Consider the following 14,513-nt stretch of genomic DNA (forward strand, 5'->3'; position numbering starts at 1 on the left):
GTGCCCTGCCCTGAGGATCCTGAGGTCCCAGAGATGCTGGGGTGCCAGGAATGCCATCCCATGCCATCCCATGCCATTCCAGGCCCATCCAGGCCAGGCAGGCAGAGCCGTGTGGGGACTGAGCCGCTCCGTTATCCCCAGAAGGGATTTGTTCCTCCCTCTCTCCCGCTCCACGAGCCGTTAGAATATTCCAGAAAAAAAAATAAAAAAGGGCTTTTAGCCGGGAGAAGCGGCTCCTCCGGGGCGATGCCCCTCTCCCAGTGCCCTCCCGGGGGTCCCACTGCCCGTTCCCTGCCCCGGGGGCGTCACCACCACCCACGTGTCGGGCCCAGCCCGTCCCTCCCTCCCTCCCTCCCGCCCCATCCCGGTCGATTCCCGCTGGGCCGCGTGATGGGACACAGGGATCGATCCCCGCCGCCGCTGCCACGCGGGCTCGGGGGCACCTCCGGCCCGGGTTGGGGGTCCCGCACCCCCGGCAGCCCCTCGGGAGCTCCCGGGGATGATGGAGCAGGGAATGCCGGCGTGCCCGGCGCCCCCATCCCGATCCCAATCCCAATCCCTGGCACTGCCCGCAGTGGTGCAGACGCGGTTCGTGGAGGAGCCCGAGGACCAGACGGTGGTGGCCGGGCAGAGGATCGTCCTCTCCTGCGTCGTCCTCAACTACTCCGGGATCGTGCAATGGACCAAGGACGGGCTGGCCCTGGGCATGGGGCAGGGCCTCAAAGGTAATGCCGGGAATGTCTGGGAATGCCGGGAATGTCTGGGAATGCCGGGAATGTCACCGCGAGGGGCGGGGATTCGCCACGGGGGGCAGAGGGTGGCACTACAGGGGACAGGGGTGGCACCACACGGGGTGGGGATGTCGCCTAATGGGACAGGGGATGTCGCCTAATGGGACAGGGGGTGTCCCATGGGACAGGTGGTGTCACCACAGGGGGCAGAGGTTTCCCTCCGCCCCGGTTCCCAGCTCCCCCCCGTGCAGCATTCCCGGCTTTGGGATGGTGCCCTGTGTCGGCTCCTTCCCGTCCCTGTGGGCACCGAGCATCCCCAGGGGAGCCGGGATCACACCCGTGTGCCAGGGGATCCCACGTGTGCCAGGGATCACCCCCGTGTGCCAGGGATCACCCCCGTGTGTCAGGGATCCCACGTGTGCCAGGGATCACCCCCGTGTGCCAGGGATCACCCCCGTGTGCCAGGGGATCCCACGTGTGCCAGGGATCACCCTGTGTGCCAGGGATCACCCACGTGTGCCAGGGATCCCACATGTGCCAGGGATCACCCACGTGTGCCAGGGATCCCACATGTGCCAGGGATCACCCACGTGTGCCAGGGATCCCACAGCGCCAGGGATCACCCACATGTGCCAGGGATCCCACGTGTGCCAGGGATCCCACGTGTGCCAGGGATCCCATGTGTGCCAGGGGATCCCACAGCACCAGGGCCCCACTAACTGCCCCCATCCCCACCGGTGCCACCGGGCACCACCAAGGCCCCCCCTGGCACCGCCCAAACCACCCCCAGAGGGGCAGGAGCTGCTTCCCCCCGAACAGGGGGTTCCCTCACGGGTGGGCCCTGGGGAATTGGGGTGTCCCCCTCCCCGTGTGACCCCCTGTGCCCCCCCCAGCCTGGCCCCGGTACCGCGTCGTGGGCACGGCGGACTCGGGGCAGTACAACCTGGAGATCAGCGACGCCGAGCTCTCCGATGACGCCGCCTACGAGTGCCAGGCCACCGAGGCCGCGCTGCGCTCGCGCCGGGCCAGGCTCACCGTGCTCAGTAAGGGCGCGCCCGTGGGTCCCCCCGGGGCATCCTGGGTCCCCTCACTGCATCCCGTGTCCCCCTGGGGCATCCTGGGTCCCCTCACTGCATCCTGGGTCCCCTCACTGCATCCTGGGTCCCCCCGGGGCATCCTGGGTCCCCTCACTGCATCCCGTGTCCCCCTGGGGCATCCTGGGTCCCCTCACTGCATCCCGTGTGTCCCCACTGCATCCCGGGTCCCCTCACTGCATCCCATGTCCCCCAGGGGCATCCCGGGTCCCCTCACTGCATCCTGTGTGTCCTCACTGCATCCCGGGTCCCCTCACTGCATCCCGTGTGTCCTCACTGCATCCCGGGTCCCCCCGGGGCATCCCGGGTCCCCTCACTGCATCCTGGGTCCCCTCACTGCATCCCATGTCCCCTCACTGCATCCCGTGTCCCCCAGGGGCATCCCAGGTCCCCTCACTGCACCCTGTGTGTCCTCACTGCATCCCGTGTCCCCCTGGGGCATCCCGGGTCCCCCCGGGGCATCCTGGGTCCCCTCACTGCATCCCGGGTCCCCTCACTGCATCCCGGGTCCCCTCACTGCATCCCGTGTCCCCCTGGGGCATCCCGGGTCCCCTCACTGCATCCTGTGTCCCCCTGGGGCATCCTGGGTCCCCTCACTGCATCCTGTGTCCCCCCGGGGCATCCTGGGTCCCCTCACTGCATCCTGGGTCCCCCTGGGGCATCCTGGGTCCCCTCACTGCATCCCGGGTCCCCTCACCACACCCTGTGTCCCCTCACTGCACCCCATGTCCCCTCACCACACCCTGTGTCCCCCACAGCCTCCCATGTCCCCTCACCATCCCCTGTGTCCCCCACAGCCCCCCGTGTCCCCCACAGCCCCCCAAGTCCCCTCACCATCCCCTGTGTCCCCCACAGCCCCCCGAGTCCCCTCACCATCCTTCTGGGTCCGTTCCCACTCGGGAATCCAGAGATTCTGCAGGTCAGGAGCGAGACTTCAGCTCTGGCTCCACAAGAGGATTAACCCTCAGCTCCCCGGGCGATCCCACCCCTGCCCCTGCTCCCCCTGCCTCCATCGGAGCACCACCAACTTTCCAGCAGATCCCACCCCTGCCCCTGCTCCCCCTCCCTCCATCGGAGCACCACCAATTTTCCGGCATCGTGTGGGATCCGTGGGCAGGAATCCCGCACCCACCCGGCATCCCCTGTGCCCTCCACAGTTCCCCCCGAGGACCCCACGATCGACGGAGCCCCCGAGATCCTGCTGAGGGCGGGGACCCCCTACAACCTGACGTGCCGGGCCCGCAGCGCCAAACCCGCCGCCACCATCGTGTGGTTCCGGGACGGGCTCCAGCAGGATGGAGCCGTCACCACCACGGTACGGGGACACCCCCGCCCCGTGCCCGCCCCTCGGGGTGTCCCCAGAGCCGGCAGAGACCGTCCCATGTCCCCCTCAGGAGGTGCTGGCCGACGGCAAGAGGGAGACGACCACCAGCCTGCTGGCCATCAACCCCACCGACCTGGACATCGGCAGGGTCTTCTCCTGCCGCAGCTCCAACGAGGCCATCCCGGCCGGCAAGGAGACCTTCGTCAAGCTCAACGTTCACCGTGAGTCGGGAGGGGGGCACCAGGAGGGAGACAAAAGGGAGGTTTTGGGGTGTTTGGGCTCCTGGAGGGGACGGGGGATGTGCCCGCGGGGGATTCGCTGGGTCCCGGCTGAGGGAGGAGGGAGGAGGAGGCTGGGCTGGGACTCGGGGTGGACAACGAGCTCCGGTGGTGGATATGGAGCTCCCGTGGTGGACATGGAGCTCCCGTGGTGGATATGGAGCTCTGGTGGTGGATATGGAGCTCCCGTGGTGGACATGGAGCTCCCGTGGTGGATATGGAGCTCAGGTGATGGATATGGAGCACCCGTGGTGGATATGGAGCTCTGGTGGTGGATATGGAGCTCTGGTGGTGGATATGGAGCTCCGGTGGTGGATATGGAGCTCTGGTGGTGGATATGGAGCACCCGTGGTGGATATGGAGCTCTGGTGGTGGATATGGAGCTCCGGTGGTGGATATGGAGCTCTGGTGGTGGATATGGAGCTCCGGTGGTGGATACGGAGCTCTGGTGTGGATATGGAGCTCCGGTGGTGGATATGGAGCTCTGGTGGTGGATATGGAGCTCCGGTGGTGGATATGGAGCTCCGGTGGTGAATACGGAGCTCCGGTGGTGGACACTGACCTCCAGTGGTGGATATGGAGCTCTGCTGTTGGATATGGAGCTCCGGTGTCGGATATGGAGCTCTGCTGTTGAACACCGACCTCCAGTGGCGGATGTGGAGCTCTGGTGATGGATATGGAGCTCCGGTGGTGAACACTGACCTCCGGTGGTGGATATGGAGCTCCGGTGGTGGATATGGAGCACCCGTGTTGGATATGGAGCTCTGCTGGTGGATATGGAGCTCTGCTGTTGAACACCGACCTCCAGTGGCTGCCGCGGGAAGTCTCGGCCCCGCCGCACCGGCCTCGCCAAAGCGCCACGAGGGAGGGATGCAGAGAGGGATGGGCAGGGGTGGTGGGTACCCAGGCCAGGGATGGTGGGTATCCACCCCGGGAATGCTGGGCACCCATTCCAGGGACAGTGGGTATCCGTGCCGGGGGAATCCTCGGTGCCCACGCGGGCAGGGACGCTGGGTGCCCACACTGGGAAGGGATTTGGGGTGCCCACCATGAGCACCCACCAGGGATGGGGGTGCTGGGTGCCCACAGGGATCACCAGCGCTTTGGGCACCTCCTGGGCCACCCCGAGCCCGTGCCAGCTCCGTCCTCCCTCCCCGCAGATCCCCCGACCGTCACCTTGTCCATCCAGCCCCAGACGGTGCAGGAGGGGGAGAGGGTCGTGTTCACCTGCCTGGCCACGGCCAACCCCGAGATCAAAGGCTACAGGTGAGAGTCCCCCCAGCCCCCAGAGGTCCTCGTGGGATCTGGTGGGTCCTGGATCTGTCGGGAGGTGGGAAGGGGTCAAACAGGGCCCCTGAAGGTCCTCGTGGGACCTGGTGGGTCCTGGATCTGCTGGGAGGTGGGAAGGGGTCAAACAGGGCCCCTGAAGGTCCTCGTGGGACCTGGTGGGTCCTGGATTTGCCAGGAGGTGGGAAGGGGTCAAACAGGGCCCCTGAAGGTCCTCGTGGGTCCTGGCTCTGAAGGGAGGTGGGAAGGGATCAAACAGGGCCCCCGAAGGTCCTCGTGGGATCTGGTGGGTCCTGGATCTGCTGGGAGGTGGGAAGGGGTCAAACAGGGCCTCTGATCGTGCCCATCCTCGGCTCTGTGCCCCCCCCCAGGTGGGCCAAGGGGGGGGTGATCATCGAGGACGCCAAGGAGAACAGGTACGACACGCAGGTGGACTACACCTTCTTCACGGAGCCCGTGTCCTGCGAGGTGCACAACGACATCGGCAGCACCAACGTCAGCACGCTGGTGGACGTGCACTGTGAGTGGGGGGCAGCCCCCTCCCCGCTCCCAGACCCCCCCCCTCGGCTCTGCCCCTCACTCCCTTCTCCCCCAGTCGCCCCTCGCATCGTGGTGGACCCCAAGCCCACGGTGACCGACATCGGCTCCGACGTGACGCTGACCTGCGTGTGGTCGGGCAACCCCCCGCTGACCCTCACCTGGACCAAGAAGGAGTCCAACATGGTAGGGCTCGATGAGCTGAGCTGCTGGGGGTGGCCCGGGGAGCCCCGTGACCCCTCCCTGACGCCCCCCTGCCGCTGGCACCCCAGGTCCTGAGCAACAGCAACCAGCTGTACCTCAAGTCGGTGACGCAGGCGGACGCGGGGCAGTACGTCTGCAAAGCCATCGTGCCCCGCATCGGGGTGGGAGAGAGGGAGGTCACGCTCTTTGTCAACGGTGAGTGACCCCCACGGGACTGGGGACCCCCCCCACACCTCCTGGGGGCTGCTGGGTTGAGCTCCCCGCGGTGGGTGCAGCAGGAACCCCCCAAAGCCCTTCTCGGCCGGACAGAGCAAAACACCCCGAAGGTTCCTGAGCTCAGGTCGCTCCCTGAGCACCTTCCCGGGCAGGACAGGCCCCGGTGGGGGTTGTTCACCACATTTTCCCCCCCCTGCAGGGCCCCCCATCATCTCGAGCGAGGCGGTGCAGTACGCCGTGCGCGGCGACCGCGGCAAGGTGGAGTGTTTCATCGGCAGCACCCCGCCCCCAGACCGCATCGTGAGTGCCACCAGCACCCCGGGGGCGGGGGGGGGGGTCCCGGGGGCGGTGCTGAGCCCTCCGGGGGCTCACCCACCCACCCCCCTCCCCAAGGCGTGGGCGTGGAAGGAGAACATCCTGGAGGCGGGCACGCTGGAGAGGTACACGGTGGAGAGGACGAACACGGGCAGCGGGGTCCTGTCCACCCTCACCATCAACAACGTCGTGGACGCCGACTTCCAGACCCGCTACAACTGCACGGCCTGGAACAGCTTCGGGCCGGGCACCGCCATCATCCAGCTCGAGGAGAAAGGTGGGACCGCCGGGGGAAGGGCCGGGAAAAGCCCCAGCCCGGCCATTCCCGTTCCCTGGGCCGTGATTTTTGGGGCCAGCCCTCCCTCCTGGGCTGGCTCCACCTCCTTCCCTTCCCTATCCCCGCAGCCCCCTCAGAGCTGCTCCCGGGGGGTGTCTCAGGGGACCAGAATGGGGGGAGTTGGGGGGAGTTGGGGCTCGGAGCAGCTCCCAGGGGGTGTCCCAGTGGTCTCAGGGGACTGGGATGGGGGGATTTGGGGGGATTTGGGGCTCGGAGCCACTCCTGGGGGGTGTCCCAGTGGTCTCAGGGGACCAGGATGGGGGGGATTTGGGGGGAGTTGGGGCTCGGAGCAGCTCCCAGGGGGTGTCCCGGTGGTCTCAGGGGACCAGGATGGGGGGTTTGGGGGATTTGGGGCTCGGAGCCACTCCTGGGGGGTGTCCCAGTGGTCTCAGGGGTCTGGGATGGGGGGGTTTGGGGGATTTGGAGCTGCTCCCGGGGGGTGTCCCGGTGGTCTCAGGGGACTGGGATGGGGGGGTTTGGGGGGGCTTGGGGGGATTCGGGGCTCGGAGCCGCTCCCAGGGGGTGTCCCGGTGGTCTCAGGGGACTGGGATGGGGGGTTTGGGGGATTCAGGGCTCGGAGCCGCTCCCAGGGGGTGTCCCAGTGGTCTCAGGGGACTGGGATGGGGGGTTTGGGGGGATTTGGGGCTCGGAGCCGCTCCTGGGGGGTGTCCCGGTGGTCTCAGGGGACTGGGATGGGGGATTTGGGAGGATTTGGGGCTCGGAGCTGCTCCCAGGGAGCTCCAGGGACTGGGAGACACCGGGACCCCCGAATTCACCGCCGGAGAGCCCCGTGAGGCCTCTGGGGTGTGGCACGGGGTGTGGCAGGGCTTTGGCGAGGCCTGGCCCTGTCCTGGCGGTGCCACCACCCTCAGACAACCCCTCTCCTGTCTCCCACAGAGGTCCTGCCCGTGGGCATCATCGCGGGTGCCACCATCGGCGCCAGCATCCTCCTCGTCACCTTCCTCGCGGCGCTCGCCTGCTTCCTCTACCGGCGCCGCAAAGGAAGTGAGTGGGGGGTCCTAGGGGTCCCCAACCACGTCAGAGGGCACCAGGGGGGTGCCACCGTGGCGGGTGTGGCCCCCGGTGCCACCTCCGTGCCCACGTGTCCCCCCCAGGCCGCAAGGACGTGACCCTGCGGAAGCTGGACATCAAGGTGGAGACGGTGAACCGGGAGCCGCTGACGCTGCACTCGGACCGGGAGGAGGACACGGCCAGCGTGTCCACGGCCACCCGGGTCATGAAGGCCATCTACTCGGTGAGGGGCACCCCCCCCAGAGCCCACCCCACGCCCCCTGGGCTGAGTTCATCCCTCCCAGCTCGGCCTTCCGACGAGAAACGCGGGGAGGGACCTGTGGGAAGAGCTTGGACGAAGGGGGAATGGGCTCAGACTGAGGGAGAGGAGGGTTAGATGGGATTTGAGGAGGAAGTGAGGGTGGGGAGAGCATGGCATGGGTTGCCCAGAGGAGCTGTGGCTGCCCCTGGATCCCTGGGAGTGTCCAAGGCCAGGTTGGACGGGGCTTGGAGCCACCTGGGCTGGCAGGAGGTGTCCCTGCCCGTGGGAGGTGTCCCTGCCCGTGGGAGGTGTCCCTGCCCATGGGAGGTATCCCTGCCCATGGGAGATGTCCCTGCCCGTGGGAGGGGGTGGAACGAGGTGATCTTTAAGGTCCTTCCAGCCCAAACCATCCCGTGACCCCTTAATTCTCCCCCCCTGTCCCGCAGTCGTTCAAGGACGACGTGGACTTGAAGCAGGACCTTCGCTGCGACACCATCGACACCCGCGAGGAGTACGAGCTCAAGGTCTGCCCTGGGGGGGGGCAGAAGGAGAGGGGCAGGTCCCAGTTCTGCCCCAGACTGGGAGGAGGAGGAGGGTGGCTTGGTCTGCTCAGCCTGGAGAGGAAGGGGAGACCTCGGGGGGCTGCAGCTTCCTCAGGAGGGGCAGCTCCCACCCCTGCTCTGGGGGGATCAGGGACAGCACCCAGGGAAGGGCTGGAGCTGTGCCAGGGTAGGGTTGGGATGGATCTCAGGAAAATCCTTCCCCCAGAGGGTGGTGGGCACTGCCCAGGCTCCCCAGGGCAGTGGGCACGGCCCCAAGGCTGCCAGAGCTCCAGGAGGGTTTGGACAAGGCCCTGAGGGACAGGATGGGATTGTTGGGGTGTCTGTGCAGGGTCAGGGGTCGGATGGATGGTCCTGGTGGGTCCCTTCCAATCAGGATATTCCATTCTATGAGATGGCAGCTCCCAGGCCCTCCCACTTGATCCCATCCCATGGACTCCATCCCATCAAGTCCATCCATGGACTCAATCCCATCCAGTCCACCCATGGACTCAATCCCATCAATTCCATGGACTCAACCCCATTAGATCCATCCATGGATTCAATCCCATCGATTCCATCCATGGATTCAATCCCATCCAGTCCATCCATGGACTCAATCCCATCAATTCTGTCCATGGACTCCATCCCATCAAGTCCACCCATGGACTCAATCCCATCCAGTCCACCCATGGACTCAATCCCATCAATTCCATGGACTCAACCCCATCAGATCCATCCATGGATTCAATCCCATCAGGTCCATCCATGGATTCAATCCCATCAGGTCCATCCATGGACTCAATCCCATCGATTCCACCCATGGACTCCATCCCATCAAGTCCACCCATGGACTCAATCCCATCCAGTCCACCCATGGACTCAATCCCATCAGGTCCATCCATGGACTCAATCCCATTGATTCCACCCATGGACTCAACCCCATCAGATCCATCCATGGACTCAATCCCATCGATTCCATCCATGGATTCAATGCCATCAATTCCACCCACGGCCTGGGTGACCCCTTTGGGTCCCTCCCCACCAGGACATTCCACGACTGACCCTACCAGATCCACCCACGGCCCGGGTGACCCCTTAGAGTCCCTCCCCACCAGGACACCCCCCAACTCCCTGATTCCCACTCCCCTCAACACTCTCCCCCCCCAACAGGACCCCACCAACGGCTACTACAACGTCCGCGCCCACGAGGACCGCCCGTCCTCCCGCTCCGTCCTCTACGCCGACTACCGCGCGCCCGGCCCGGCGCGCTACGACGCCCGGCCCCCCTCCCGCCTCTCCCACTCCAGCGGCTACGCCCAGCTCAGCACCTACGCCCGGGGGGGCCCCGACTACGGCCCCGAGGCCCCCCCGGGCCCCGCCGGCCCCGCTCCCGGCCCGGCCGCCGGCGGGGACACCGCCAGCCAACTGTCCTACGAGAACTACGGCGGCCACGCCGCCGCCTTCCCGGCCGGCCCCGGCTACGCCACCACGGCCGCCACGTACCGCCTGGGCTACGGGAACCCCCCCCCGGGGCTGGACAGGGGGCCCTACGACGCCTACGAGGCCATGGGGAAGTTCGCCAGCGCCGCCAGGTTCTCCTACACCTCCCAGCACTCGGACTACGGGCAGCGCTTCCAGCAGCGGATGCAGACGCACGTTTAGGGCGGTGGAAATTTTTGGGGGGGTTGAGTGGGGGGGGGGGAGTCCCACCCCGCAGGTACCTCACGACTGTCCCCTGATATTCAGGGGCTCATCCCCGACCCTCCTGCCCGGGTTTTTTCTCCCCCCCCCCCCCCCCCCCCCCCCCGAGTGTCTTTGAGCTTCCACTCATTCCGTTCTTTTTTTTTTCCGGTACCTTCCCGGAGGAGGGAGAGGGTTGGGATGGGGGCAGGGAGGACCCACCCTGTGCCCCCCCATTCCCACGCTCCCCCCCCTCCCCTTCCCAGTTTTCCAGCCCCCCCCCCGAGCTCTGCAGGGCCGGATCCATCTCCCCAGCACCCACCTGGAATCCCATGGGATGGAGGTGGGGGCTCCGTGTCCGTGCATCCCTACGGACACACGGGGCTTGTTCCCGCCAGGAAAAGCCCCATCCCGGCCATTCCCATTCCCTGTGCCTTGATTTTTGGGGCCAGCCCTCCCTCCCGGGCTGGTTCCACCCCCTCCCCTTCCCTATCCCCGCAGCCCCCTCGGAGCCGCTCCCGGGGGTGTCCCGGTGGTCTCAGGGGACCGGGATGGGGGGTTTGGGGGATTTGGGGTTCGGAGCAGTTCCCAGGGGGTGTCCCGGTGGTCGGGACCGGGATGGGGGGATTTGGGGCTCGGAGCCGCTCCCGGGGGGTGTCCCGGTGGTCTCAGGGGACTGGGATGGGGGGTTTGGGGGATTTGGGGCTCGGAGCCGCTCCCGGGGGGTGTCCCGGTGGTCTCAGGGGACCGGGATGGGGGGTTTGGGGGATTTGGAGCTGCTCCATACGCACACTCATTCCCATCACACTCATTCCCATCACACTCATTCCCATCACACTCATTCCCAACACACTCATTCCCAACACACTCATTCCCATCACACTCATTCCCAACACACTCATTCCCAACACACTCATTCCCAACACACTCATTCCCATCACACTCATTCCCAACACACTCATTCCCAACACACTCATTCCCAACACACTCATTCCCAACACACTCATTCCCATCACACTCATTCCCAACACACTCATTCCCACGGGAAGGGCGGGGATGGGAATCCAGCCCCCTCCTCTCCGGGCTGTCACCTCGTCCCCAAGGTCAGGGACAGGGCGGGGGGGTCCCTGTTGTGAATGTACCGACAACAGAGGGGAAAAAAGGGGGGGCAGAGCCCGCCCAGCCCCCCCCCCGCATTCCCAGAGCGCTCCCAAGGAACGTTGGGAGCCGGGAGGATCCACACCCCGTCGGGATCGGGAGCTCCAGGGACTGGGAGACCCCGGGACCCCCGAATTCCCTGCCTGGAGCGACGACCCCCCCCCCTCAGGAGCGGGGGGACGAGGGGGGGGATCCTGGATGAGTTTGGAGGGAAGGCAAAGAATTCCCGGGTTATCCCAGCCCCGATTCCCAAAGTGGATCAGGATCAGGATTTAGGATTAGGATCAGGATTTAGGTACGAAACACCCCACACACACCCTGGGGGGGGTCTGTCTGTCCTGGGGATGGGGGGGGACACATTTTACTGCCCCCCTCCCATCCAGCCCCTCTTCCCCATCCCAGTGGGATGGATCCCATGTCCCTATGGTGTGGGGGTGTCCCATGTGTTTGGGGGTGTCCCCAAGGTTTGGGGTGTCCCCATGTGTTTGGGGTGCCCCGGTGACCCCCCCGTGTCCCCCCAGGCTGGCAACGTGTGCCTGGTGGACTATGGGGAGTGTGGGGGGGGGTGTCCCAGGGTTTGGGGGTCCCAGGGTTTGGGGGTCTCAGATTTGGGATCTCTGGGTTTGGGGGTCCCTGGATTTGGGATCTCAGGGTTTGGGGGTCCCAGGGTTTGGGGTCTCAGATTTGGGATCTCAGGGTTTGGGGGTCTCAGATTTGGGATCTCTGGATTTGAGGGTCCCAGATTTGGGATCTCAGGGTCTGGGGGTCCCGGATTTGGGATCTCTGGATTTGGGGGTCCCCGGATTTGGGATCTCAGGGTCTGGGGGTCCCCAGATTTGGGATCTCAGGGTCTGGGGGTCTCAGATTTGGGATCTCAGGGTTTGGGGGTCTCAGACTTGGGATCTCAGGGTTTGGGGGGTCCCAGGGTTTGGGGATCCCAGATTTGGGATCTCAGGGTTTGGGGGTCCCCGGGTTTGGGATCTCTGGGTTTGGGGGTCCCTGGATTTGGGATCTCAGGGTTTGGGGTCTCAGATTTGGGATCTCAGGGTTTGGGGGTCCCCGGATTTGGGATCTCAGGGTTTGGGGGTCCCAGGGTTTGGGGGTCTCAGATTTGGGATCTCAGGGTTTGGGGGGGTCTCAGATTTGGGATCTCAGGGTTTGGGGGTCCCAGATTTGGAATCTCTGGATTTGAGGGTCCCCAGATTTGGGATCTCAGGGTTTGGGGGTCCCAGGGTTTGGGGGGGTCTCAGATTTGGGATCTCTGGATTTGGAGGTCCCCAGATTTGGGATCTCAGGGTTTGGGGGTCCCTGGATTTGGGATCCCTGGATTTGGGATCTCAGGGTCTGGGGGTCCCTGGATTTGGGATCTCTGGATTTGGGGGTCCCCGGATTTGGGATCTCAGGGTTTGGGGGTCCCTGGATTTGGGATCTCAGGGTTTGGGGGTCCCACCAGGAGCAGGTACGACACTGGGAGGGGCTGGGAAGGGTCTCCCACCCCCCCCCTTCCTTTTCCCAGGATTTCCCCCCCCTCTCCCACCCCCCCCCTCCCAAAAGGTACTTCCAGGCCAGGCTGGAAAAGCCTGGAAAGGTGCTGAGCCAGGACCATTCCCGAGGTGCCTGATCCACCCCCCCCATCCCAACAACCCCCCCCCCGGCTCCGAGGGTGGGGGTCCCTCTCCAGGTGCTGCCCCCCCCACACCAATAGCAATATCCCACGGGAAGGGGGGATCCCTCCCCACCCCCCCAAACCCCCCCCAGGCACCGGGAAGCGAAGCCGAAAAGCTTTAAATTCCAAAATTCCCAAAAAATTCCAACCCCTTCCGGGGGGGAGGGGGCTGAAAACGGCCCCCCCCCCTCACCACGGGCTGGTTCAGACCCTCCCCCCCCTCCCCAATTTCTCTGACCCCCCCTCCCCACCTTCCCATTTTTTTTTACGTTCCATTTCTACTTTTTTTGTTTTGTTTTGTTTTGTTTTTTAAATATTCTGTACTATATTTTTAGTCTTAAACACGATATATTATATATATTTAATTTTTTTATATATATATATATATAAATATAAACGGTTAAAAAAAAAAACAACAAAAAAAACCAAAAAAACACCGAAATAAAAAGGGGGTTGAGGGTTTTTTTTTTATGTTCCTGTCGGGAAAGGGGGGTGGGGACCTACAGTGACCTCCCTAATTCCCACCTGGAGCGTTTATCCGGAGCCAGGAGGAGCAGGGGAGGCTTCCTGACCCTTCCAGGCTTTATTTGAGATCCATATTTTGGGATTTTTTTCCCAGAATTCCCTGTGAACGGGGGTTTTATTCCCCTTTTATTCCTCGGGGGGGGGTTTGTTATGGATGAACCCGGGAATTCCCAGGAATTCCTGCTGCTCCCGGGGCTCATCCTTAACACCACAGAGGGGCTTTGTCATTCCTAAAGTGGGGCTTTGTCATTCCCAATAAATCCATGGATAGAGGGACACGGAGGGAGGGAGGGATTTCTCCTTCTCCATCCATAACTCCTCTAATTCCAAAGGATCTGCTCCTCTCTCAAATCCCATCCCAGAGGAGCCTCTGCCTCAATTCCCAGGGGAACAAACCTCCCATCCCTGTCACCCGGATAATTTGTTATCCCTGGGATGTGTCATGGTTTATTCCTGGGATATGTTCCAATTTATCCCCGGGATATATTCTAATTTATTCCCGGGATATGTTCTAATTTATTCCCCAGGAATATTCACCCTCCTCTCTCTCCCTGGCTTTTGTCCTTCCTCCCATTCCCTCCTTCTTCTTTCTCCCTTTCCTTCCTTCTTTTTCCCCTCCTTCTTCCTTCCCTTCCCTTCCCTTCCCTTCCCTTCCCTTCCCTTCCCTTCCCTTCCCTTCCCTTCCCTTCCCTTCCCTTCCCTTCCCTTCCCAAACCTTCCCTTCCCTTCCCTTCCCTTCCCTTCCCTTCCCTTCCCTAACCTTCCCTTCCCAAACCTTCCCTTCCCTTCCCAAACCTTCCCTTCCCTTCCCAAACCTTCCCTTCCCAAACCTTCCCTTCCCAAACCTTCCCTTCCCAAACCTTCCCTTCCCTTCCCAAACCTTCCCTTCCCTTCCCAAACCTTCCCTCCTCTCCTTCCTCCTCCCACTTTCCTTCCCACCTTTCCCCCTCCTTCTTCCCAAACTCCGGGTGCTGGGGATGACCGGAATTCCAACCCCGAGGCCCCCGGAGTGGGGATGGGACACAAAAAAGGCTGGAAAACCCCCCTCCAGAAGCACCTGGAGACACAGGAAACCCCCCCAGATTCCCACCATTCCCACCTTCCAACCACCCGGAGCCGGCGGGATCGGAGGCAGACGGTGCATTTTTATAGGAAAACCGGGAATAAAACAGGGAATAAAACCGGGAATAAAACAGGGAATAAAAAACCAGGGAATAAAACGGGCTCCAGGGGGGAGCTGGGCTGGTGTTTCCCGGGTCAAGCGTGGGATGGGCAGTCCTGGGCCGCATTCCCGGGAATGCCGGGGGGGGGGAGCAGCCTGTGCCCGTCGCCACATCCTCGGGAGA

At 63.9% G+C, this 14,513-nt stretch overlaps 2 protein-coding genes across 2 annotated transcripts; both read left to right on the forward strand.

Moving 5' to 3' along the window:
- The first annotated feature begins 484 nt into the window (after positions 1–484).
- On the forward strand, positions 485–9,827 carry KIRREL1 (kirre like nephrin family adhesion molecule 1). The gene is made up of 14 exons (XM_064638687.1): positions 485–725; positions 1,625–1,774; positions 2,983–3,140; positions 3,220–3,370; positions 4,588–4,693; positions 5,086–5,234; positions 5,310–5,437; positions 5,524–5,650; positions 5,871–5,971; positions 6,065–6,263; positions 7,221–7,328; positions 7,439–7,578; positions 8,043–8,120; positions 9,309–9,827. Exons 1-14 carry the CDS (start codon positions 500–502, stop codon positions 9,798–9,800), a joined length of 2,313 nt encoding a protein of 770 aa, XP_064494757.1. The 5' UTR covers positions 485–499; the 3' UTR covers positions 9,801–9,827.
- Positions 9,828–11,522: 1,695 nt separating this feature from the next.
- On the forward strand, positions 11,523–13,095 carry LOC135403912 (elastin-like). Its single transcript, XM_064638341.1, has 3 exons — positions 11,523–11,531; positions 11,673–11,825; positions 12,009–13,095. Exons 1-3 carry the CDS (start codon positions 11,523–11,525, stop codon positions 12,762–12,764), a joined length of 918 nt encoding a protein of 305 aa, XP_064494411.1. The 3' UTR covers positions 12,765–13,095.
- Positions 13,096–14,513: the final 1,418 nt, after the last annotated feature.

Source organism: Pseudopipra pipra, chromosome 29 (genome assembly GCF_036250125.1).
Source record: "Pseudopipra pipra isolate bDixPip1 chromosome 29, bDixPip1.hap1, whole genome shotgun sequence".
In the NCBI taxonomy this organism is placed as follows: domain Eukaryota; kingdom Metazoa; phylum Chordata; class Aves; order Passeriformes; family Pipridae; genus Pseudopipra; species Pseudopipra pipra.

What these genes read in the sequence shown, in the direction of transcription:
- KIRREL1 (XM_064638687.1), top strand. Translation starts at nt 500, where the DNA reads ATGATGGAGCAGGGAATGCCGGCGTGCCCGGCGCCCCCATCCCGATCC. An exon ending in ATGGAGCCGTCACCACCACG is followed by an intron (nt 3,141 to 3,219) that starts GTACGGGGACAC and finishes TGTCCCCCTCAG; the next exon opens with GAGGTGCTGGCCGACGGCAA. An exon ending in TCATGAAGGCCATCTACTCG is followed by an intron (nt 7,579 to 8,042) that starts GTGAGGGGCACC and finishes CCTGTCCCGCAG; the next exon opens with TCGTTCAAGGACGACGTGGA.
- LOC135403912 (XM_064638341.1), top strand. An exon ending in CCCAGATTTGGGATCTCAGG is followed by an intron (nt 11,826 to 12,008) that starts GTCTGGGGGTCT and finishes TTGGGGTCTCAG; the next exon opens with ATTTGGGATCTCAGGGTTTG.